General features: G+C 30.7%; 1 protein-coding gene across 4 annotated transcripts in view; it reads right to left on the bottom strand.

Moving 5' to 3' along the window:
• Positions 1 to 25260, bottom strand: part of LOC138184037 (uncharacterized) — a 51375-nt gene that overhangs the window by 17263 nt on the left and 8852 nt on the right. The window contains exons 1-3 of one of the 4 annotated variants that reach the window (XM_069121690.1): positions 15435 to 15746; positions 6717 to 7458; positions 537 to 823 (exon numbers count right to left, since the gene is read on the bottom strand). In XM_069121690.1, the coding sequence (XP_068977791.1) occupies positions 537 to 823; positions 6717 to 6990 (561 nt within the window). In that variant the 5' untranslated portion in view covers positions 6991 to 7458; positions 15435 to 15746. Of the gene's footprint in view, positions 1 to 536; positions 824 to 6716; positions 7459 to 15434; positions 15749 to 25260 lie in introns of those variants that run through there. The other 3 variants (XM_069121709.1, XM_069121717.1, XM_069121699.1) reach the window with 3 other exon arrangements.

Raw genomic sequence — 25260 nt, forward strand, 5'->3', positions numbered from 1 at the left:
TTTTAAGTAATTTTTTAATATTCGCAATACTTTTTAAAAAGAACATTTAATTCATATAATAAAGCATCGAATACTTTATCTAAGGTGAAGCTATTTTGATAGACAAAATTTTAGTTTAATGAAAAAATATTTTTAAATATGTACAACTTTTATCTGGATGAAATTTAATTTTGCATTGTCCTGGCAATAATGTGAGATTTGGCTTACATGATATATCTTCAATGAATGTTATCTTATAATTCAAATCATAATACAAAATATTATTATAATTATATCATCTATAGTTCAGCACAATTGTTGAAAGTTTTCAATAAAAATATGTATGTCCTCTCCAACATTTATTTGATCATTACTTCAATACTTGTTATTTACTATATAAATAATTGCATGGATTATTAAATAATTAAGAATTTAACTGACGGAAAAGAGAACAAAAGTAAGGTAGAAAAATAGTGATTAACAATAATACGGCAATGTTCAGCAGAGAAAAAGAAATAGGAAAGGAGGGTACCGGTGAAAGTACAGACAATACGTACCGGAACAGTGAGCAAGGTCACTTCCGGTGTCCTCTGTGAGTCTCTGACGATAGCAGTCAAGGCCGTAATTGCAGCCATATTCGAAAGGGCAAGGGCAACGAGGCTCGCTGCAAGGTGAGCCGTGGAAAAGCTGGAATTTGTCTTGCTCGACGATGTTGCAAGCGTCGCGACAACACCCAGCGCTCCTGCGACAAGGGCACCCACACCTGCCCACAATCCTGCACCAGAACCGCCTAACGCAGCGCCATGGACCAGCACCAGGATACCGAATACTACGAGAACTACACCTGAGAAACATTAAAATCGAGTTACATTATAATGTGTTTTACGATGATAACAATTAAGTTTTAATATAATGTAAATAAATGTAAATCATATACAGGGTGGTTGGTAACTAGTGGTACAAGCGAAAAAGGGGGTAATTCTACGCGAAAAAAGAAGTCGAAAATATAGAATAAAAATTTTTTTTCCATCGAGACAACGATCTACAGTGAGATCCGTTATAACGAGACGCGATAAAGTGCACGCGTACCGAGCAAAAATTCAAAGTCGATTTTCTCGAAAACAAAGCGTCAAACGAAAAATTTTTATTCTATATTTTCGACTCCTTTTTTCGCGTAGAATCTCCCCCTTTCCGCTTGTACCACCAGTTACCAACCACCCTGTATAAATGTAAATCATATACAGGGTTATATAAGTATAAGATTACAATTACATAAGTTTAAGACACCAATTAAAAAACACGTACAAGTATATGAGATACCCTGATTTTAAAGGTAAATTAAAGAAAAAAATTTTCTTTAATTTTTTAAATGTGTAAAATTTGAAACATAGTCTTCAAAATTAGAAAGCAATCTATATCATTACGATACTTGAAAAGTTTAGGAAACCTTTTATTGCAAAGAATTATACATATACATGGTTATGCTCGTTTACTTTCATTTTAGAACTTGATCCTTCTAAAACATAGTAATCAACTTTTTGAAACATTCTTAAAACAATTATGATTCACATGCAATGTGAAAGATAAAATGAGTGTCTTAAAATACATGAAATTGGTTTAAGAACTATCTTTTTCTACAATGAAATTCACTTTTGTCCTCTATACAAATAACACAGTACACATGAACATTGAAATAATTGTATTCATTAGAGTGTCGCCAGAGAACATCGAATAACAATGAATTGCAGCGCTGCAATTCTCTACGGTTTGCAAACCCGCGGAAAGAGTTACACAAGTATGACTTTCTAAGTGAAATGTTTTCACTTTTACGCCGATTTCTATGCAGTTTGGAGAAATGTATGCTCGGCCGGTCAATGGAAATTCGTGTATTTTTCATGTATAGAAATCCAAACCAATCAAGATACTACGCGAAAGTGGAAACCGCATCATAACATGTTCGACTTGCTTGTTTATGTACTATATGATAATTTCAAAAATATTGTTGCTTTCTTATCTTAAGTAAATGTTTTCTAATGCTATTGCGGACTCAATGATCAGAACATCGAGTAATCAAAAATTTAAAGATGGGCTCTTGCAAGAAAAATTGAAAAACAAGAACAGAATGTTCATGAAATGATTGCATTCGTATTCAAAAGCTTTGGTGCTCTTTAATACTAATATTTATAAAATAGTTCAAACTAAATGACCTTCTGCCTCTTATTTAAAATAAGAAAAAATAAAGAAATATATGGGATAGATAATATTTCTGAAAAATTCGATTCGACAGCATATCGTAATCAATTCGGATAACCAAAGTCCTAGACTTGATAAAAATATGGATCTTTTGCGATTGTATGTAATAAATTGTTCATATTTAAATAAACTACAGGTTACACTGTTATTATCTTCTTTATTACATTATTATTTAAATAAGTACAGAATTACATAAGGAAGAAATAAATTTTGTAATATCTGTTTGTAACAATAATTATTGAGAGAATAAATGCTGCTGACGAATAAAAATTAATGCAAAAATTGCTTGTTAAAAATTATCCACACGTATGAAGATTACTTTGTTCTTTTTATAAATTATTTATTCATTTCTCCCACAGGCTGATTATATTAACATTTGAAACTTCAAAAATTAATTAATCTGATTGAAAGACATTTTGAAATATTCCTCCTAATAAAGATAAACTACTTAAAATAATTAGCGTGTTTGATATTTGCAAAATAAAGTATTAATTGTAAAAAAATAGCATATTCAGTACGTTTCAGCATTTCTGGTGTAATTTCTGTGATACGAACGATTTTGAGAACTAGATTTTCCAGCAAATAATTCCCTAATTGAGTGATATAAATATGTATCATGAAACTAAAAATTAAGTAGAGTACGTGTTAAACTAATTTTATAACTGTATTTTGTACTGTATTTTTATAATTTTGTTTTTGATTCTCTTTCTCTCTTCCCTTCTCTCTCTCTTTCTCTATTTGCATTTCAGTCATTTCGATCGAGATATCTTTTTTTCTCATTTCGTAGCAATCAATATGGATTATTATATCATCAAGGATGATGAGGAACAAATGAACCTGTACTTATATGTGTATTTACATGAAATTAAATAACTGATCGCTATTAAGGATCACGTTTAATTAATCTGGAATTCGCTATTTGTTGATATTGAAACGGCTGGCAAACACGTTTGCTGTGAATTTATAATGTTATTACATAATTGGATTAATTCCGATGAAACAGGTTCTTCCAGTCATTCAGATTTTAATCGATTTTCGACTATCAAAGTTATCTTGTTATTATCCAGGTATGTAAATAATACATAAATAATGTGTCATTGTTGAAAATTAGATTTGTTAGAAAAAATTACTGATTGTATTTTATTTTATAATATACTGTATGTAATATTGAATTAATTATTCGTTTCTTAATAAATGTTGATGTTAACATTATTTACAAACGTCTAATTAACTTTCTAAGCAATATTATCTTGTCTAAATGGCTAATAATTGCAGAATTTATTTGAGAACTTGAGATAGAGCTGTTGATAAAAGAAAAAGCTACCACTTTATTGCTGATAAAATTAAATATTTGGTTTTCTAATGTAAAATTTGCATATAATACAGCGAAGGAAATTTAACATTTTTGTAGAAAGTATGAAGCTTCTCTTTAATGATAATCTAACAGTACTGAATAACATGTTTATTAAATTTATTAAATCTACTTAATTTTATTATTAATTTAAGAAGTCTTGGAATAATTATCGAAGTAATACATGTATAAAAAATTATATTCAAACGTAGATTCTATTGGATATCAAATACGCCTCTCAAGTATGTTTACTTTCCCTTGCTATACACACGTCATTTAATTATTTGTCTCTAATATCTTATTCGTATGTCACTTACGTTGCACAATCCTTTGGAAAAAATTTTTACTGTACGTATACTGGTATCATTTTAAAAATTGCTTCGCATAAAATATAGAATATATATAATATATCAATTTTTATATTACATATTATGTATAAAATATATAATATACCGCATAGAAATGCTTATATATAATTCAATTAGTTGTATATACTATAACGAGTTTTATTTCTGTTCCTTGTTACAATATAGGATATAAAGATACATTTCTTGTACCTTGGAGATTTTATAGATTGTTATAGAACAGCTTTTAGATTATTGTTTCGAGTAATAATCAGAAAATATAATAATAAATAATATCAATTTGATATGATACTAATTATACAGGGTGGTTGGTAACTGATGGCACAAGTGGAAAGGGGTGATTCTACGCGAAAAAAGAAGTCGAAAATATAGAATAAAAATTTTTCGTTTGAGGCTTTGTTTTCGAGAAAATCGACTTTGAATTTTCGCTCGGTACGCGTGCGGTACGTTATAACGGATCTCACTGTAGATCGTTGTCTCGATGGAAAAATTAAAAAAAAAAGAAAAAAGAAAATTAAAAAAAAAATTTTTATTCTATATTTTCGACTTCTTTTTTCGCGTAGAATCACCCCCTCTCCGCTTGTACCACCAGTTACCAACCACCCTGTATAATATATCCTATAGAAATGCTTATATGTAATTCAATTAGTTGTATATACTATAACGAGTTTTATTTCTGTGCCTTGTTACAATATAGGATTTAAAGATACATTTCTTGTACCTTGGAGGTTTTATAGATTGTTATAGAACAGCTTCCAGGTTATTGTTTCGAGTAATAATCAGAAAATATAATAATAAATAATATCAATTTGATATGATACTAATTATATATTTGATACCATTGAACATATTTTTCTGTAGCGCGTTTCAATCTATTTTCTTATCACAGAATTCACTAATTCCAGAAGTTACTTTCCGATATCAATGACAAAAGTGTGCCTTCTGCAAATTTATCATACTCTTCAAATAAACACTGATATACTAATAAATGTCTAAAAGTAAAACTACGTTTATAATACATTAGTACTTTATTCAGAATAATTATACGCTTTCACGAAAGTATTTGAACACTTATCGCAAAGAACTGTTATGTTCATATTGTATATCGAAAGTCATTAACATTATAAGATGCTACTAACAGTATTATATCGAATAAATTTGAAACCAATCAAGAAATGTACATAGGAGTTACAAGATATTTATCGTGATCATGCATTTAGTAAAAACTTAGTATGCTGAATACTGACGCTTATTAATATAATGGATAATGTTATTGAACGTTTAAATACTCTTGTGGTCTCTGTGAACTATAACTTGGATATTCACAAACAGGAAGCTACTTCCGATGTCGATAACGTTTTGATATGTTGTTAAGATAATCATTAAAAGGTTATTATCAAAAAAAGTTTACACAAAAGTACGTAATTTTCCGCATACCATTTATATTTAATAGAGCGTGAATAACCGAGACCTTTTTTCCCAGGTAACCCAGGTAATCTAGATTTGACCCAGATCTAACTTAAACTCATTTCGAATTAACTTAAAATTAGATTTGGGTCAGGTCAGATTAGACATTTTTTGAGTCTATCCTTTTACTTATTGATATGTAGCGCCACAGGAGTCAAAGGACGACGCGAGTCGAGAGCGACTCATGCTGTTGTTTTGCCTCAAGACATTGACTCAGCCTTGACGCAGAACTGTAATGATAAACAAATTGCGGGCAAAACAATGTCGCCGCTATATGCAACCGTCGAATGAAGACGAATTCAAATTTTCCGACTTCTCCCCGACCAGTATAAAACGACACACAGTATCACATAATATCACACAGTATCGTACAGTATCTACACAGTATCTCTGAGTATCTTCGAGCATCACGAGTATCTAACAGTACCTACAATATCTTCGAGTGTCTACCGAGTTACGCGACGAGCATTTACGAGTATTTATTCCGCGATTTTATTTTGCGATTTATACTTCTTACCAATGACTCGCGTATACGGCTGTATATTAATTTACTATTCTAAATAATAAAATAATAAAAACCTCACGTATCAACGTCCTCTTCACATAAACATCTACAGATACTACAATATCAAAATACAAAATAAGTTTAAAACAAACGTTTTTTGATAATAACTTTTTAATAAGCGGTGACCCGCAACTATATGAAACCTTTACAAAACTACGCAAGGTGATGACCTCGGCAACATATTAAAAAATATCATTTAATTGTCACATATACAGGGTGGTTGGTAACTGGTGGTGCAAGCGGAAAGGAGGTGATTCTACGCGAAAAAAGAAGTCGAAAATATAGAATAAACATTTTTTTTTAATTTTTCCATCGAGACAACGATCTACAGTGAGATCCGTTATAACGTACCGCAGGCGTACCGAGCGAAAATTCAAAGTCGATTTTCTCGAAAACAAAGCCTCAAACGAAAAATTTGTATTCTATATTTTCGACTTCTTTTTTCGCGTAGAATCGCCCCCTTTCCGCTTGTACCACCAGTTGCCAACCACCCTGTATATTCCCAGATTTGTTTCAAATTTTACGAATATAACCATGATAAGCGAGTTTGCCATTTATAGCCAATACTAATTAAAAATTCAAAATGTTTTGTATAGCACGTATAAGTATAGTAACACACGTATATTCTTAAACGTGTCTATAGGTGTGCGAATATTTTTTTGAGCCTGTGTATTTCAACCTGACTATATATGAAATATGAAATAATTATCCATAAATGTGTCAAAAATAGACTTACCAAGTAACAACTGTCCGCAAGAAGTGAACATCAGAAGATTCGAATCATCTTTAGGCTCCGTACTCCTCAGCTTCTGTCGATCATCCGGATGTTGCTGTGTTCGTGGTTGTTGTTGTCGTTGCTGTTTCTCAGAGATAAGGATCTCCTTCGAGTGCTTCGACTCCAAACAACTCTCCGGCTTCAAATCCGATGCGCACGACTCCTTCGAGTCCTTCGAATTACTCGAATCCTGACTTCTGACCGTCGAATCAAGCGCAATCGTCGCGTTCTCCATGCTTCTTCTTCTTTCTCCCGTTAGAGGCGTTTTAATGCATCACTATACACACCTGTTCCTTCCTGTTTCTTTACCATGCAGCGTTCCAGGAACGTTTAGTTATTTGCTCTTGTCTCTCATGAGCTTCCTTTTTTATTTAACTCTCTCTTTTTCTCTTTTTCTTTCTTCTATTATTTTTCTTTGTGCCTTGTATAAAATATTCGTATTTTATTTGATCCTTTATATCTCGTATATTTGTTTAAAACAATCTAGGAACAGCTACTATATTTCTCTTGTTAGTTTTATTTTAATAATCATTTATTATAAATTGTATAAGAGTTAGGATTAAAATAACATTTTTGGGAGGAATCGTCGCTTTTTCTGATTGGTTTTGCTTCGAAGCGACACTTTGTATTGCGCGATCAGGTAAAGGTCAATAGACGCCGAGGTCGCTGATCCGGTTAACACACTCCGTTGAATCCCAATGATCTGTAAATTAAGCAAGCAACAACTGTGTTGATAATCATTCAACAGTATCGAAGTTGCGGTAAGAGGAACGTTCGATTTCTACCGAGGGTTAGTTATATCATGGCGTAGTATTTTATTGAAATATACTTTCAGTATAAAACAGTAAAGAACGAGATAGTGAAATCAACTTAGTTTCCATCAGCAACGACAAATGAAATCGTATACAGAAAATTATAAAAACAAAATACATAGAGTGTATAACAAAATAAATACGTACGTATGCAGAACATTAAAGAAAACATGATAAATGCATTTTCATTAAGTTGCTATTTAAAAGGAACTTTAATATAAAATATTAAGTTGCTGCATATGAAATATCTTTTATCTGAAGTTTGGATTTGACGAACTAATATCACTTATTAAATTTTATCCTATTGTCAGTTAACAATATATTACGGAAGAGTAAATTTGTTATATGCCACGTATATTCAATGTTAAGAAGATTTATAGAAATAAAATCTCATTATTAGAATAACCAGAATATTCGGTTGATTTTCCTATACGAAGAAAAGTATCGTGGCAGCTGCTAGTTTATTTAAGCAATTTTTTGATGCACAATTTATTAAAACAACTAAAATAATTTCATTCCAAGAATTTGTTAATTCTAGAATCGGTAATTCTCGTAAATCTGAACAATGGAACTAGTTATATATACATATACACACGAAGAAAATCTAAACAGGAATACAGCTTTATCATATCGAATTAGATAATCGTTCGATTAATAATATAAATTAAGTTACTCATACTAGCCTAATCTTTTTAGTCTAATTTGAAATATCTAATTGTCTTACCTCTTTTTTTTTGAAATCTAGTTTTAAAATATAAATTTTTCTGTGTCTTTTTTATTCGAACTTTAATAGAACTTAATTAGAACTTCAAAGATCTTTCAGATATTTCTCTTGCGCTATTAACTCGCTATTTATAAAATTAATAATTCATGTTTCAACGAAATAATTGCTGCAAAGTAGATGATTCTAGAATCATATATATAGTGGAGAAAAAAATTTTTTTCTCCGATATTTCAATTTTATTTTTGATACATTAGATAGATTTTTTTCCATCTTTGTATTCGCTGGTAATAATTAGAGCTATTTTCGTATTTAGTTGTAAAAAAAAAAGTTATTCAAATATTTCTATTTCATCTTTAACTTACATGCAAACATTCTCAACATTTAAGTCAATTAAAATAACTTATCTACTAATGAATTAACAATTGCGAATCATTTTATTTTACTATGCAAACACAAAATTTTTTTTAAACGATCTCCTAATCTCATTTCTAACAATGAATATATTTGTTTTATTTACTTTGATAATGTATTATTTCCATTATTTTTACTTTCATATTTTGTTATTTGCACTATCATTATAAAGCCAAGTACGTGTGAAGTTCAATGCCTTTTGCTAAAAAAAGTAGAAATATTTTTAGAATCATAATTATCCTACTTAAGGAAAACTTAAAGAATTACAAGAGTAAGATAAGACATTATAAGATATACAAAATAATATAAGAAACATATTAGATATATTTAAAAGTACAAGACTAAAGTCTAAGAGTTTAAAAAACTAAGATAAGATATATACATAAGAATATAATATAAATTATTAATTAATATAACTACAAATTAATATAAATTTATTAAAACTGATATATTATGTTCACATGCAAGTAATGTACACATGTAATGCCATAGCATATAACGTTTAAATTTAAAACAGAGTGTACAATTAATGATCGAAGATCGTACCAGGTAGTAAGTCTTATTGCAATAAAAATAAATGATATTAACAATTAATATGATAATATTATCATTTAATAAATGTACGTTGTTCAACCTAAATTAGTGTGTATATAATATAACTAGTTCCATTGTTCCAGATTTACGAGAATTACCGATTCTAGAATTAACAAATTCTTGGAATGAAATTATTGTAGTTGTTTTAATAAATTGTGCATCAAAAAATTGCTTAGATAAACTAGAGGACGTTTCTAGCAGCTGTCACGTTACTTTTCTTCGTATAGGAAAATTAACCGAATATTCTGGTTATTCTAATAAATTAAACCGCTAATAATCTTGCAGTCGATGGAATGTCAATGCAGTCACTGTTATCATTATTTTCTTATTTTATTTTTGCTACTCCATGATCATTGCTATCAATACAAATTAAATAACGTAATCGAATCATTTTTAAACCAATCGTATTTCCTCAGATATTTACAAGGTCAAAGAAAAAATAAAATAATCGTCATGATTTTTCATTACAAATTTTTGTTACAAATTTGTTTACAACATTAACACTAACCTTACCAATATTCAATGTTTAATCTAAAATTGTACGTTCATTGCTATTTCTTTTGTCCATCTAACTTTATATAAATTCTTATGTTATCCGATTCATCAGTTTCTCAATTTTTCTTATTATAAGAATTCACATAAAATTAAATGAACAAAAAAAAAATAACAATTAAAAATTTTAGCAATTTTAAATTAAATTTTGAAATCGGTTTGACCGGGCCTGATAATGTCAGTGTTAAACGTCTTCTTGTTTTGTCAAAACGAAAGCGTGAGATGGCACAGAAAACAAATATAAAAATTCAAAGGCAATAATAGGTCTAACTATGACTCGTATTTTAATAAAAAAGAGATAAAGAATAATTGAGACAAGCTGGAAAACTTTCTCGCCAAGCGAAACAACGATATTGCGTGATATTACTTAATAAAACGCAATGGAACGCGTCCTTTCGTTTTTCAACATCGTCTCTGGCGATAGCTCAATAAACTCGGCGTCGCTGTTACCTGAAACGCATCGTAAATCGATCCTCTTACGTTTGCTGGCTAAGAAAAATACCACGCAGTGCTCAATGTCTGTAAATCAAGTACAGTTAAGACGATCAACCCGGAAAAATTCTATACTTCGTCATGTGCAGCGACCTTGAAGTAACATGAATTCGACCTTCTTCCATAGACGAAAGAAGAGATGAAATTAGAAATATTTTTTTATTCAATTCATTGGTTTCCATGTAAATGGATTACGTGTACGATTTTTGCAACTTATTTATTCGAGTCTTGAAAATACGATTTTACTAATCCCAGTCTATTTGAAATATTATTTTTTCACTTTTTCCTCTATTTTATCTGCATAGTAATAAAGAATAACGAAATTTGATAAAATATCCAAGAAATTTCATAACGAATACAGTACGCTACTTTGAGGAAACAAATATATACAACATCGTCACTAGTTAGACTAATAAACTCGCAGTCGATGCAACGTAAAACGTAGACGTAGAAGAAGGAGGAAAAGAAGATGAATTTAATTAGTGATTATTAACGAAAATTATTAGAAAATTTTAACAATATTGCACTTTACTGTACATGATATGTCAGTTTTAATTTTTGTTTAGAAAGAATTTTCATCAGTCGTGACAAGATGTATTACTATAGCAGTTGTTGTTAATATATTAAAGTTTGCATTAAAATAAAAATTTTATATATATATATATATAGACATAATATATAGTATACTATCTTAATATGTTGTATCTTTGTAGTTTTTCGAGTTCTAAATTTATTTTGTACTTAATAAAATAGTTTGCGTATGATTTTGAGAATCTCGTTGTTAATTGATATTTAAGTGCAATAAAATACGACTAGTAATAATATTGAACTTTTGAACATATATACAGTACGAAACGCAAGATGCAATTTTTGTTGTGTTTATATCAATGTTCACTACTCCTTTATCTATTCAATTATCGTGCTCTTATTTATTTCACGCATTTGCTGTTAAATGCCTGATATTCAATAATAAAAGCGAACAATTTACGTGGTCCGTACCCGTCGAACAACTCTCTCTCTTACAAACTAATTTTACTATCAACCAGGTAACATTTAAATATTCTCTATTCACACAGTTCGCCCACAACCATACTTCCGTATTTCACGTGATTAATTAACCAATTAACTATTTCCAACCTACTTAACGCTTTTGGCATAATACACGCGTAAATTCGTTCGTCAAATTTTAGAAAACGTTGCGTCGTTGAACGACGTTGTTCCACGATGGATATTTCACGGTAGACGAAACCCGCGGCGGCGTGTACGGTAAATTTCTGACCGGAAAAGGATCCTCGGCGCAAGCACGATGAGTTGCGAGCAAGCACGCAACAGAGGCCTCGCTGCTAAATGGTGCAATTGTTACAAGCGGTGGGATATGAATCGGTCAACAGAATAGTGGTTTTTCACCTGTTCGTGGCCATAATATCATCGGACGACGCGAACAAGAACTTTCACACGTAAACGCACAGCTTTACAGTTATGTACATTGTTAGCTATGCGCTTGTTTTGCTTTATGCTGACGGATGGCACAATCCACTATTGGATTGAGTCGTTGCATTAATTTGAATGCGGAATACTCGTATGTAATTGCGGTGTAATTGTTTGCACGGAATGCAGTGGAATATTTGATGAGATTGGATCGAGGCTCTGACAAAGAGAAATTGAAATCGAAACAAAAAAGGAAGTTTCCCATTGTATATTAAAATTAGCTTATAAGCTTCTATAAGATCTGTGATAATAATATACAATGGTACGCGAAGGTATTTGAACACTTACCGTAGAAAACTTTTACGTCCATATTGCGTGTCTTATATAAGACACTTTGAAGTTTTATTAAGACTGTAATAATATACGACTAAAAGAAAGCAGTCTGAAAATGCGTATAAGCAAGTTACAAGATATTTACACATTTTGGAAGCATATATTTAGTACAACAATTAGCCATCTTAAAAATAAAAAAGTAATTAAATATTATAATAGAATAAATAGTTTTGTGCTCTCTGCGAGATATAATATCGCACTTGTACTAAATATCTTGTCATTTCTATGTACATGTATACGTATATTCCCAGAATTGTTTCAAACTCTACCAATATAGTCATGATAGTCGAGTTTCATAACAGTGCTAATGAAATTTCATAATGTTTCGTACAACATACATACTATGCTCATAACAGGTGCCTACAAGTTTCGAATGTTTTCTGCACAGAGGATTGCAATTGTTTATAATATACAGGGTGGTTGGTAACTGGTGGTACAAGCGGAAAGGGGGCGATTCTACGCGAAAAAAGAAGTCGAAAATATAGAATACCAATTTTTCGTTTGAGGCTTTGTTTTCGAGAAAATCGACTTTGAATTTTCGCTCGGTACGCGTGCACCTTATCACGTCTCGTTATAACGGATCTCACTGTAGATCGTTGTCTCGATGGAAAAAAAAAATTTTTATTCTATATTTTCGACTTCTTTTTTCGCGTAGAATCACCCCCTTTCCGCTTGTACCACCAGTTACCAACCACCCTGTATACGGGAGTGTTTGTAATATAACATTAGATTGATATAAATTATTTTATAACTCTGATTAGTATTTTTGCATTGAATTACATGAATTTGAAAATTGTTACGTTTTATCGCTTTTCCTAAATTAGGTTGTTGCAACTTTTTAAATTGATTCTTTACGGTCGCATCAACCACTATAATAACTTATTAGCCACTTAGTTGAGATTATAGATTGAGTTTTATCATTTTTGGGAATGATCGATCCGTTGTAAAAATTTTAGCAATTACAATGTTTGATTAAAAGTTTGTAAGATACCTTTAAGCAGTAGAACGTTTTTGTATTAATTTTTGAATTTTTGTATTAATTCAAAGGGAGAACAATTTTTTATTCGACAACCTGTATTCCCGATTTTAATGTTTTAAGAAGTAAGTAAATGAAGCGTGATAAAATTTGTAGTTTAGTATATTATTGTCTTAAAAAATAAATAAATATATTTTCCAACATATTATTATTTAACTTCGAAAAATGTAATGGAGATAATCAATTCAAGCATAACTTTCATAGAAGTTTGAAATTTAATGAAATTTAATAAAAAGTTGCACGGAAATTTCCATTGAAAGAGTAAGATTTTCATTATAATCGTCCTTCGCATATTCATGTAACTCTTTCAGTAAAGTACGAAAAAGAAACTGACTTTGCAAATTTATTAGGAGTATTTGTCACGCGTAGAAAATGATTTACGTACAAGTGTAAATCTAGCCTAAAATATTTTACGCAGATCTTCCATCTAATTAGACGAAAAGTCGTTCAAATTATACTTCAAACCATTTTTACATATAATCTCATTGTTAAGTTGAAGGAAATGATTTATACGCAATTAAGAATAGCATACGCATATTTTTCACTAAATTATCGTAAAAAAAAAGAAGATTGTCCAATGGTCGAAGCAATTATGTTTCAAGTCATTTCGCGTAGTTTATTGTCGAACTATAATAAATTATTCATACATAGATACGTATCTTTGGCAGAATAATTTATACAGACCTTTCACCAAATTATAAGGAAAATTGTACCAGAACCAAATCCACTATTCTTAAATTACCTTTTCCATTACCGAGGATCCACCAACAATAAATCTTGTCTTTTAAACTCGATAAAGATCTTTCCTCGATTTAAGAAACTTTCTTCGATCAGCAAACCTGCTATATCTCGAATATCTCACGCGATCTTGTTACTTAGCTTAAACATTTATCAATTATCTACGGTTGTGTTATCTCTTCCCTTGAAGATTTTGAAGGTAAATTATTTTCATAAAAATTCATGACAAACTTTCTCGAAATAATATAACAAATGCCTCTTATCTTCAAAGTTACAACGTATCTGGAAATTGAAATCTTATAGGATCTCTCGATCAAATAAAATCTTTTGATCATAACGATATCCCTGTTCAATTTTCTAAAGATTCGATCGTACATTTTCTTTCTTGATACAGTTCATTAAAAATTTATATTAATTTATTATATCACAAAATCAAATCTTACAGCCGAATAACTTCTTCAGATCATTTCAAACATGGAATACTTTCTATGTCGGCTTACGAACGTTTTCTACTGTGAATCTACCACACTGTCAAAATTAATATATTGCACAGGGTATTATTATTTCTTAATTTCACAAAACTCTATCTAATCTAATTATTAGTGGCTCATTAAAATTTCCTCACAACAATTTTCGTCAGTAAATTATACTTCATACAATAACACACTAAACCTTCTTATAGTAGTTTACTTCGACAAGAATTTGTTAATTATTAATAACTTCATTAACTTCTCAAACCTGTAAATATCTCGTTTCACAATTCACTAAAATAATAAATATCATATTTATAATCCATAAACTTACTGCCTGTTGAAATTAACATTTCACACGATCCCATTATCTGGCTTAATAAAACCTTCCTAATGATAAACCTTTTCAATATAATTCACTCGATCACAATAGGACGACATCTTTTTCTTTATTATTCAACAGTCTACATAGTTGTTGAAATCAAAATTATAAATGAGAATCTCTCTTACCATTAAACCGTCTAAAAGTTAGAACTAAAAGTTGACATGATCTAATTTTTTGGCTTGAAACGTCCGTAGAGATCAGAAATCTCTTCTATTTTACAATTTCCTCTTTTAAAGTGAGCGATTCTACTCCATTTTCTCTGACAGAACAATCCTCCAAATCATCCCCCAATCAAATCTCTTTCTTCACCAAATTAACTATCGCACCTCTGATTCTGTCACCTTCGAACTCAGCCTCGGATAAAATCGCCCAATCTTCACAAACGAAGCATTTCTTCGCCAGAAAAATCTCTCACTATCTGGTGAACGACTCGTCAAACGATTCATCAAAACACGACAACATCAGAAACATGGAAATTCTCTCTGCATTTGGAAGTTTCGGATTGTCAGCTAATGGAAAAGCATCTTTTTTTTTCGAATGTTAAAATTGGAAAATTGAATTCTAGCGACGAAACGTCGCGTTCCAGAACACTGTGCGCTCGTAGGTTGCAGACGAGGTCGCAGAAGGCTCGCGAATGAACGTACCAGGTCGACGTAGCTCGTCGCAGTTCCTCCTTGTCATCACATGATCCGCCGCAAGGGATCGTAACACACTTCACTGATCGAACGTCACGCACTTATATGTTACGGTTACACCTGGTCCAGATCGCGGTCAGACACTAGGAACGAAAAGGCAAAAGACACTTGTGCAAAGTGAGTTCGACTTGTGATACTCTTGTACGACCGGCTTCTCGTACATCCGATCGGTGACTGGAGCGTGTTGGCTCGCACGGCACAGTTCGCGACTACTACTCTCCTCGCGCCTTTCTCCGTCTCTCTTTCTTCCTTTGCATCAAGGTGTAACACCGATGATCACCCCTCTACCTTCCCGACCCTCTCTCCGTGGAATAGCCGTCGTTCTTTCCACCGTGGAACACCCCGAAAATTGCTCAACGAGCGATCAGCGATCCTTACGCGCTAGGTAAATCGCGGCTAACGCGCGCGCCGGATTACCGTGGGAATCGAAGGCTTCCGGCTGTAAAGCTTGCTTTTCATTCTAATTACGCTTGTAATTAGACTAAGGATGCCTGTGAGTTCTTTATGGAATTTAAAAGTGAAATGCTCTACGTATAACATGTATAAATATGTAAAATATTTAGAGTACAGTACTTAAGATATTTAGACGAAACAAATTGCTATTTTCATTCCATTTCTTTAACCGAGTACGTGTACTGTACGTTGTACTGGTGGTACAAGCGGAAAGGGGGTGATTCTACGCGAAAAAAGAAGTCGAAAATATAGAATAAAAACTTTTTTTTCTTAATTTTTCCATCGAGACAACGATCTACAGTGAGATCCGTTATAACGAGACGTGATAAAGTGCAGGCGTACCGAGCGAAAATTCAAAGTCGATTTTCTCGAAAACAAAGCCTCAAAGGAAAAATTTTTATTCTATATTTTCGACTTCTTTTTTCGCGTAGAATCACCCCCTTTCCGCTTGTACCACCAGTTATCAACCACCCTGTATAGCGAAGCGTGTAGTTCGAGATTAAACGGACATTTCTCGGTTCGCTCGATACAAATCGATTGATTTGATTCTGTGCTGAAAATTCTCGGCAATTCCTTGGTTTTTAGTGATCTGCAAGTAAAAATAGAGAAAGTGGAAGAGATACGGCGTAAGTTTTGTGTCCGTAATATCGGTGCTCTACTGTGGCTACAGTTAAGAGAATTCAATGAAAAGTAGTAATTTTTGATCTACTATTTATCTGGTTTGTTACTTATCAATGGTCGATGATATTCATATGTTGTAAACATTTCGTTGCTTGTTTTAGTGTCTCCTATCTTAAAAGTTCCTTACTCAGGTCAGAGGAGAACGCGTACAAATAATAGTATAATTCTACAATTCTACAATTAATTCTACAATTCTACAAATAAATTCTACAATTTGAGGAAATTCTATACTGTAATAGAAGAATTTGTACGTTCTAAAATATTAAACTTGCTGCGCTCTTTGGATTTTTGCAGCTTTTGTTTAAATCAACAATGATTCTTTCATTCTATCTTCAGTCTTACAAACTTTTTAAATGATAGCAAAATGCGACACAGTTGCTAATGATTTAAAGAAGTAGGGATAAAACACGTTATTATACATATTTATAAAGAATTGAAAATCTATAATAGAATCTTCTAAACACAGTCGTTTTAATCGGATTTTGTATTTATCTTAGTTGTGCAAGAAATTATATCTCCACTTCATTGAAACTATCGCAATTATCGTGTTTAAAGATCTTAGTTTATCTTGGTAAATTTTTACCGATAATTCTCGCTTTTTAATATTTTGAATTCTTAATCTTCAATTTATGTTTCCCCATTTAGATCGACGAACTTTGTCGAAAACTTCATCGAGTTATGTAGAAATCTGAACTGCTACAAGAAAAGTAAACTAGAATTCAATGTTGATCTATGGTTTGGACACGTAACCTGAATCTTTACGTAATATCGGAAACTATTTCTTACGTAGAATTCCTACATAGAAAAGGAAACTAGACATTGGGCTAAGAAACTTCATTTTTATTGCTACTGATTTTAACATTTACTCTGCTAAAGGTGACTATAGTCTTTCATTATCCAACGCTAGCTGAATGCGAAGGGTGTAACTCGTAGTAAGGAAAAGGTTAAGGTCTTAACTCTATGTTGTGATGTAATATGGTTCTAGATCCTTCAGTTGCTGAATGCCACGCGTTATTTGTCACGGTGTTCTTTCGAATAAATATATTATTTTTCTGAAAGTTTTTTCCTCCGCGGATTTTTATAAATTTTATAAATACTATATACGTTTCCAAATTATTATAAATTTTACGAATCTAACAATCCACACTTCTTAAATTGTTTTTAATTAATATCGAGAATGAGTTTCCTTAATAAAATTCTGTAGGATTTATTTTTGGAATTTAAGTCCGATGACCGATACATTTTTTAAATCTTTAGATTCAAATATTTTTTTAAATATCTAGAAATTTTTAGAAACACGTAAATTTCGACTCGATCGAAAGATTTGGGATCATGATTAAAACTTCGATGTGTAGGAATGCCTTCCTACTTTTTAATAATAGTCGATGCATCAGAAATCTACGATTAGGTATTATACGTTTAAAGGAGAGAAATTTATAAGAGAAAGTTTATCGTTGTCGGCATCTGTTAATAGATTGTAACATTAACTTTCGAAGACTATATTTCCTTAGAATATTTTTATCGTTAAAACTTTTATCGACTTAATCGTTTACATCTTTATCATTTTCTATTTCCTCTACTATTTTTATGAAATATTCCTCTGTTTGAAATTTTTGGAGGAAGTACATAACAAGTATACAGTTACGTATATATTGTTTATAGTAATCATTGCTGTAAAAGTTTATGATAATAATTGATTAAAGTAGCATTTAGAGATTTTTGAAACGACCAACATCTCTTCCTTCCTCCGCTTTGCTGGTTTAAGTAAATTATATTTTTCATAGTGAAATCGAAGAATTAAATCACTGTTACGATATAATTTTATTTTGTTTTTATTTTGCTAATTTTGCATATTTACTTTCAACGTTTCTTCTCCGCTTTTTTCTCTGTCTTTTACATTTTCTTTAATGCGAATCTATTTACGAGCCTCTTTGTATCAATTCAAATTTCGATTTACCTGGTTTATACATATTTTTTCTACGTTGAGATATTGGAAATGAAGTTAAACAAGAAATAAACTATTATTAACAAAAGATAAGATGAAAAAGGAGACGGAAATTAATTACTATAATCCCAAAGAATGAAACAACTTTTTAATAACCATGACCGCATACGAGTGGAATGATTACAAGGCAGTTGTAATAATCGAGGATCACAAGTCCCGAATTAAACTTAATGATAGTAATTGCATGTTATCGTTAAGCTATTCGGCCAGGAATCTTAATACCTCGAAATTAAGTATGTACGTACTTCGAATAAGTCCAGAAAGCAACTACGATGAAAATTTTTTGTTCCGATGTATATACATAACACGTATTTTAGATACTAATATAGTATTCATATTGCGTAGATTAATTTCTACTAATTGAAAAAAAATTGTTAAAATTGTACATTAATACGGTAATTAATAAAATGCGAAAATTATTTGCAGTAATTAATATTGATGAAAATTTGGACTTTTATAGATTTCATTAAAGAAATAGAATTTAAGCAAATAGAGACCTTTTCAATCCTGTAAATTTTACAATAAGTACTTTACTGTAAATATTTCATATATTCTTGCATACTATTTGTATTTTGTATATTTTTCTATACGAAATTCTCCACAAATGCATAAACATCCATAATCTAATAATTAATAAATAATATCTTTTAGTGTACTAACATCAATAACTTCCTTTAATACCCCGAAATAATTTTTGATTATTTGTTTATTATTTACGTTAAGAAAATAAAATAAAACCAAAAATATAAAGTAAAAATAAAAAAGCGTTAATAGAATAAAATAAGAAATGGTGGTTTAGAGGATATGATATGCATGATATGCATGATATTTCATGAAAGCATATAGGTGTAATATATTGTAAAATAAAATTATTATTACCTATATAAATTAATCAAAACTTAGTTACGAATTTTTCTATTTATAAATAAATATTTATATCTAATTCTACTCTAATTCTACTCAACCATAAAAAATTGATGAGGTGTGATTTAGTATAATACAACATTGTATTATAAATATTATGTATAAATATTGTATTCTGTATAAATGTATAAATATTTATTTAAAAGGAGAATCCTTTTTGCTAAGTATCGCTTCAAGCGAGAATATCAAGTATCAAATTCAAATAAACAATAATAGTAACAAGTAACGAATATATATTTAATAATGTAATTAATCGTAGAAACGCAATTTTGAATAACAAAATAAAAAGGTATATATTTTCTTAAATATTCTATACCGTACGTGTTACAATCCCCAGATTAATCCGTTAAAAACCAAACTGTAAAATAATACGTAAGAATTTCATAAACGCGACATTATTGGACAACGTAAACTAATTTCCATATTTTTTTATCGAAAGATATATAGAAAACGTATTAAAAAAATATATACTTCTTAATAATCCACTATACAAATCAAAAAACCCATCAGGCAAGGTCTAAAAAAATAAAATTAAAAAAAAAAGAAACAATTGATCGCAGTAGCACTAACAGCACAATTTCTTTCGATTTTATAAAATTGTAAAAATTTAAGCGAAATGGGGAATAATGACGGAAAAAATACCATGCAAATCCTTCAAATTCCCTTTCGTAATCACAATGTTGCGAAACAGAATCGAATGATATAAATTAATTGAAAAAAAAGGTAATGTATAATATATAAGATTAAACAAAGAATAAAGAAACAAATAAATGTACAAATTGTACAATATTCTAAACACACGATTCACATTAAGCTTGTCTTCTGTTGCTCGTTTCTGCAACAGGAAGTTCAGCTATTATGTTACATGGGAGTTGGTATGCACGTGGTTGCGACATTTTTAATAAATGTCAATTGCATGGGATAAGGATCGTTCGAATGACAATGCAAGGCGGTGCATTGCCTCAATCGAGTCATCGATCATTGTAGCGGCTGAAAATCAATTCGCTATGACGTTTCACTTCGCACCTGCTCGTTAAAAAGTACTAGAAACTATTGCAGCTTTTGCAAAAAGTACTAGAAACTATTGCAACTTTTTGCGTCATCCTAAAAATACCACTTTCAATTAATTTGCTCGCATTGTTGAACTAATAGAAAAATTCACTGTTGATATGTCACGTCCCGCGCTACGCACGCGCCGTAACGTAGACTAAAACTACCAATAGCGCGAGTGAGCGTTTCAATTTGAGATTCAAATAAAATTTAACAATTTGTATAGAAACCAAATTCGAGCCTCACAACCCCCACGGAATAACCCGCCACATGACGATCCGTCCACGGTAGACCTAATTATAAATAAGCGTAGCGACATAGAAGACACAGAGAGAGATAATTCCTTAGTTCAGAGTAGTTAATTCCTCGGTTCTGTGTGATTAGTTCCTCAGTTCTTGGTGATTAATTCCTTGGTTCTTGGCGATCAGTTCCCCAATTCTTGGCAAGTAATTTCTTTGTTCATAGCGATTAGTTCTCAATTCCTTTAGCTCTTAATTTCTCAGTTCCTTTGCCTTTCAATTCTTTAGTTCCTTAGTTTTTCAGCTCTTAGTTCCTTTAGCTCTTAGTTTCTTGCTCTTAGTTCTTAAGGTCTTTAGTCCTTTAGTTCTTAGCTTTTAGTTCTTTGTTTCATTAGTTCCCAGTTCTTGTCAGTTTGTTAATCGACGTGTTTGTATTTGTCAATTTGTAAATTATTGAAGATCAATTAAATTAAAGTCTTGTAATTAATAAGAGCGAAAACGTATCGCTAACGATTGTAACTTCGAGTATTCGAAATCTCAACGACAATTCTGTCAATACCCAATTAGAATTAGAATAAACATTTGTTGTGGAAGATATTTGTCTAATAATATAATAGGATTAAGCGAACATTTATTTTCACCAACCTTGATCCTCCTCCGTGCCAGTACTCCTGCGCGTAGCAGGTTAGCCGAAACGTGGAGTTTAATTGCCAATCGCATTAAACATCAGACAACGCTACATTTAATCTAAATTCAAAAATTAACGGCAACACATCCAAAACAAATCAAACAAAAACGTAACAGATAATTTGGTAATGGTACGACGCGGAAATAAGAACATTTGGCTTAGAATAACCATTGAAATTGTTGCACGAAATATGGAAATATGGAACGATCGATTTATACGAAATTAATTTTTAATTGATTTAATATTAATCGATTGACGTCGATCGATTTCTTTCTTTGATACTTTCTTTCTGTACTGATTGTAGGAAAATAAATAACTCAATATATAGGTAATACTGTAAAAAAAGAAAAAAATTTTGTGATATATTGTTATCGTTAAAATTTAATGATATGTGATAAATAATTAAAATGAGAATTAGTGATAATTTTGGCTTATTTTTATTCAGTTGACACATACAGAATGTCGGTTTTGTTTACAGATTGTTGCGTATTTCTTAAAAATTTTATGTACGGCTCAATACTAATAATAAGTTTATTGCTTTGAAAATCGAAAGTTTCTTAACTTTTGTGTAAGCTTTTTCTTAAATTTGAAAACTTTTTATCTCTAGAATACATTTTTTAAACTTTAAATGTGCGTTTTAAACTGCGATATATGAAATCTTTTCAATTGAGAATCATTTTTCTAAAACTGTTTCATTCAGACCGTTTTATATCTTTTTAAACTCTTTCTATCCAATTATTTAAATTCCTATCTAATTATCTAATTATTTACGATACCTACTTCTTTCATAAGACTTCTTTGACCGATGCAATTAACAGTGCAATTAGCAATGCAGATAGCAATGCAGATAGCAATGTAAATTAATATAACTGTACAGAATCCCTTAAAGTATAATAATTGTATCTGAAACAAATTAAAACTGTGCTATAAAAGTATACTAATCACAATTCTAAACACAGTTGTTAATTTATTTCTATATTTTATTATTAAAAAATTAATTCAATCTGCATAAATGTGATAGTCGAGTAAACACAAAGTGCACTGTTAACCTAGTTCAAAGAGTGCAATGATTTTTAGATTGATTTTTCAAATCAAAGATAAATTTATTTTACAGTATGAAGAGTATGAACTGTAATGCAGAAATTATAATTTATAGGTAATATTTCAGTTCTATTAGAATTGTTCCTTTTTTAATTTGGAGTTAAGAATATTTTGTTAAACGTTGTAAATAAATGTTGTCTAAGCTATTTAAAAGGAACGTATCATTAAAACGGTTCAAAATGTAGAAACAAATATCGCAAATCGAATATTTTTTATTCTCAAACGTACACGACATTATAAAATATAGACGTGATTTTCTTTTATGTCGCAATCTTTTTCGTCTATTACACGACAAGCCTTTTTATTCTTTGTTATGCGCGTGTCTGAAGAGAAGATGTTCATTACCATAAAATATATTTTGATTCTGTAAACAGCTATGTACTACGTACTTTTATAGTATGATTGTTTTTACCTTTCTTTTCTGGTAGAATAAGGAAGTTTGCATAACTGATAATAGATACGACCTGTGGTTTCCAACTCAGATTAGAGTTTGGATTACATTCAAATGTTTCATGCTATAAAATATCACTATATGCATGATATTTTATCGTCCTACGATTGTTGCTCTTGTTACTCTTATCTACATCTACAATTACATATACATTACTCATTATTTTATCGTCTTTTAATCTTTTTCAAGATTTCCTTACGCCGTAAAAATTTTAATTTGATACGGCAATTATACAGTAGCCTATGAAAGATACCATAGAAAACTTTTACGTGTGTAGGTGTATTTTCTGTGTATTCTGTATATTGTAAGATATTGGCTGAAAATACGCAGTTTGTACAACAAACGCAATGTTATAATTCGTAAGAATGGAAAAACGTTTCTCCAGGCGTGTTAACATGAGCTGCTGTATGTACGTATTATATGTAATTTAGCAGAAATTTGATTAAGATCATAACGTTATTTATTGCTGTCATTAATTAGAAAAATTGAAAAACTAGATAATTTTTATCAGTTTTCATGGATAATGCAATATGACACCTTTGCTCTGAAAAACAAGATATATCTTGAAATAAGATTTATAAGACCTGTAGTATACTTATTAACATTGCTAAAATAGCGCTAAAACTGCTGTTATAAAATTCCACTTTAATTGCTACAATATTATTTCTAATTTGTTATCAGTAGATCGTGGATTTTGTATGTAAATTCATGTTTTTATGGATACAATTAAAGGAATGAAACCAAAGTAGAATTTTCTATCATCTGAATATTAAATATTATAACGAATCCTTTATGGAATAAGCTAATGTATATCGAGGTTGAACGAGAATATGAATGTTAGGGAATAGAGAAAAATTCATAAAAATAATATATATTTATTTATTTATTTGCATATACAGGGTGGTACAAGCGGAAAGGGGGTGATTCTATGCGAAAAAAGAAGTCGAAAATATAGAATAAAAATTTTTTTTTTAATTTTTCTAAACGATCTACAGTGAGATCCGTTATAACGAGACGTGATAAAGTGGACGCGTACCGAGCGAAAATTCAAAGTCGATTTTCTCGAAAACAAAGCCTCAAAGGAAAAATTTTTATTCTATATTTTCGACTTCTTTTTTCGCGTAGAATCACCCCCTTTCCGCTTGTACCACTAGTTACCAACCACCCTGTATATAACGAGACCTTACTTTAGATATTTACATAGCACATTATGTTCGTCGTATGCATTTTTGTATCTTTAAATTTCCCACAAGTGTATAAAATCCACAGTTTATTAATAGTATTAATTTTCATATAAAGATAATACGCATTCTATTGATTTTTGTACCTTTAAATTTCTTATATAAATGAATATAAGCGTCTACAGTGTAGTTATCAAATTCCCATTGTTTAGCACACAATTTGTAATTTTTTCCTGATTGTCCTAAGGTATACATGATACATAAGTATGTATTGGTTTCTACGGCTTACCATCTTACGTTGCTATGTTATTTTATTTGTACATGTGACACTTCAGGCAAATACACGTGCTTATCTTTATGATTGTGTTGAGTGTATCATAACTTACCAGCAACGCGTTATACGTATTCCTTAATTTTGAAAAAAGTTTAAGGACTTCAAGAAGTCTACACGTTTATATCTCGATCGCTACAGTAAATATTTTTCTGTTATCGGTTCATTATCATCCACGCTTCCGCAAATATATTTTCTTAGAAATGTTGTTTAACTTGAGTCATGCATTATTCATTCACACGACCCATTAGGAGCGTTTTAATAAGGATTATTCCTAAATTCCAATCATTCGCTCTTCCTCTAGAATGTGCGCTCTTCTTGCGTGGAACACGCGATCTTTCGTGTGTATCACGGTATCATGCGCATCTTCCGTATTTGCCTCAGCAAACTCTCACGATTTATGGATCTGTTCTACGAACGACAATCTGCCACATTGGGCGATATTCAAATTTGATAGGGAATTCTTTTGAACAGAATTCTCGTTGCAATAAAGCATTGCATTAAAATGAGATAACAGAATTATGCTTGTACGTTAACTTTAAATAATTCAATTTGCTTTTATATCCTTTAAAAAAATCTCAATTTCTTGTTAGCTGCTTAGTATCATATATGAGGTGGATTAAATTTGTGGGTGTATTTAACACTTTCGCTACGTATGTCGCCTATAGGCG

Source organism: Bombus flavifrons, chromosome 1, assembly GCF_040668555.2.
Source record: "Bombus flavifrons isolate JBK064 chromosome 1, iyBomFlav1_principal, whole genome shotgun sequence".
In the NCBI taxonomy this organism is placed as follows: domain Eukaryota; kingdom Metazoa; phylum Arthropoda; class Insecta; order Hymenoptera; family Apidae; genus Bombus; species Bombus flavifrons.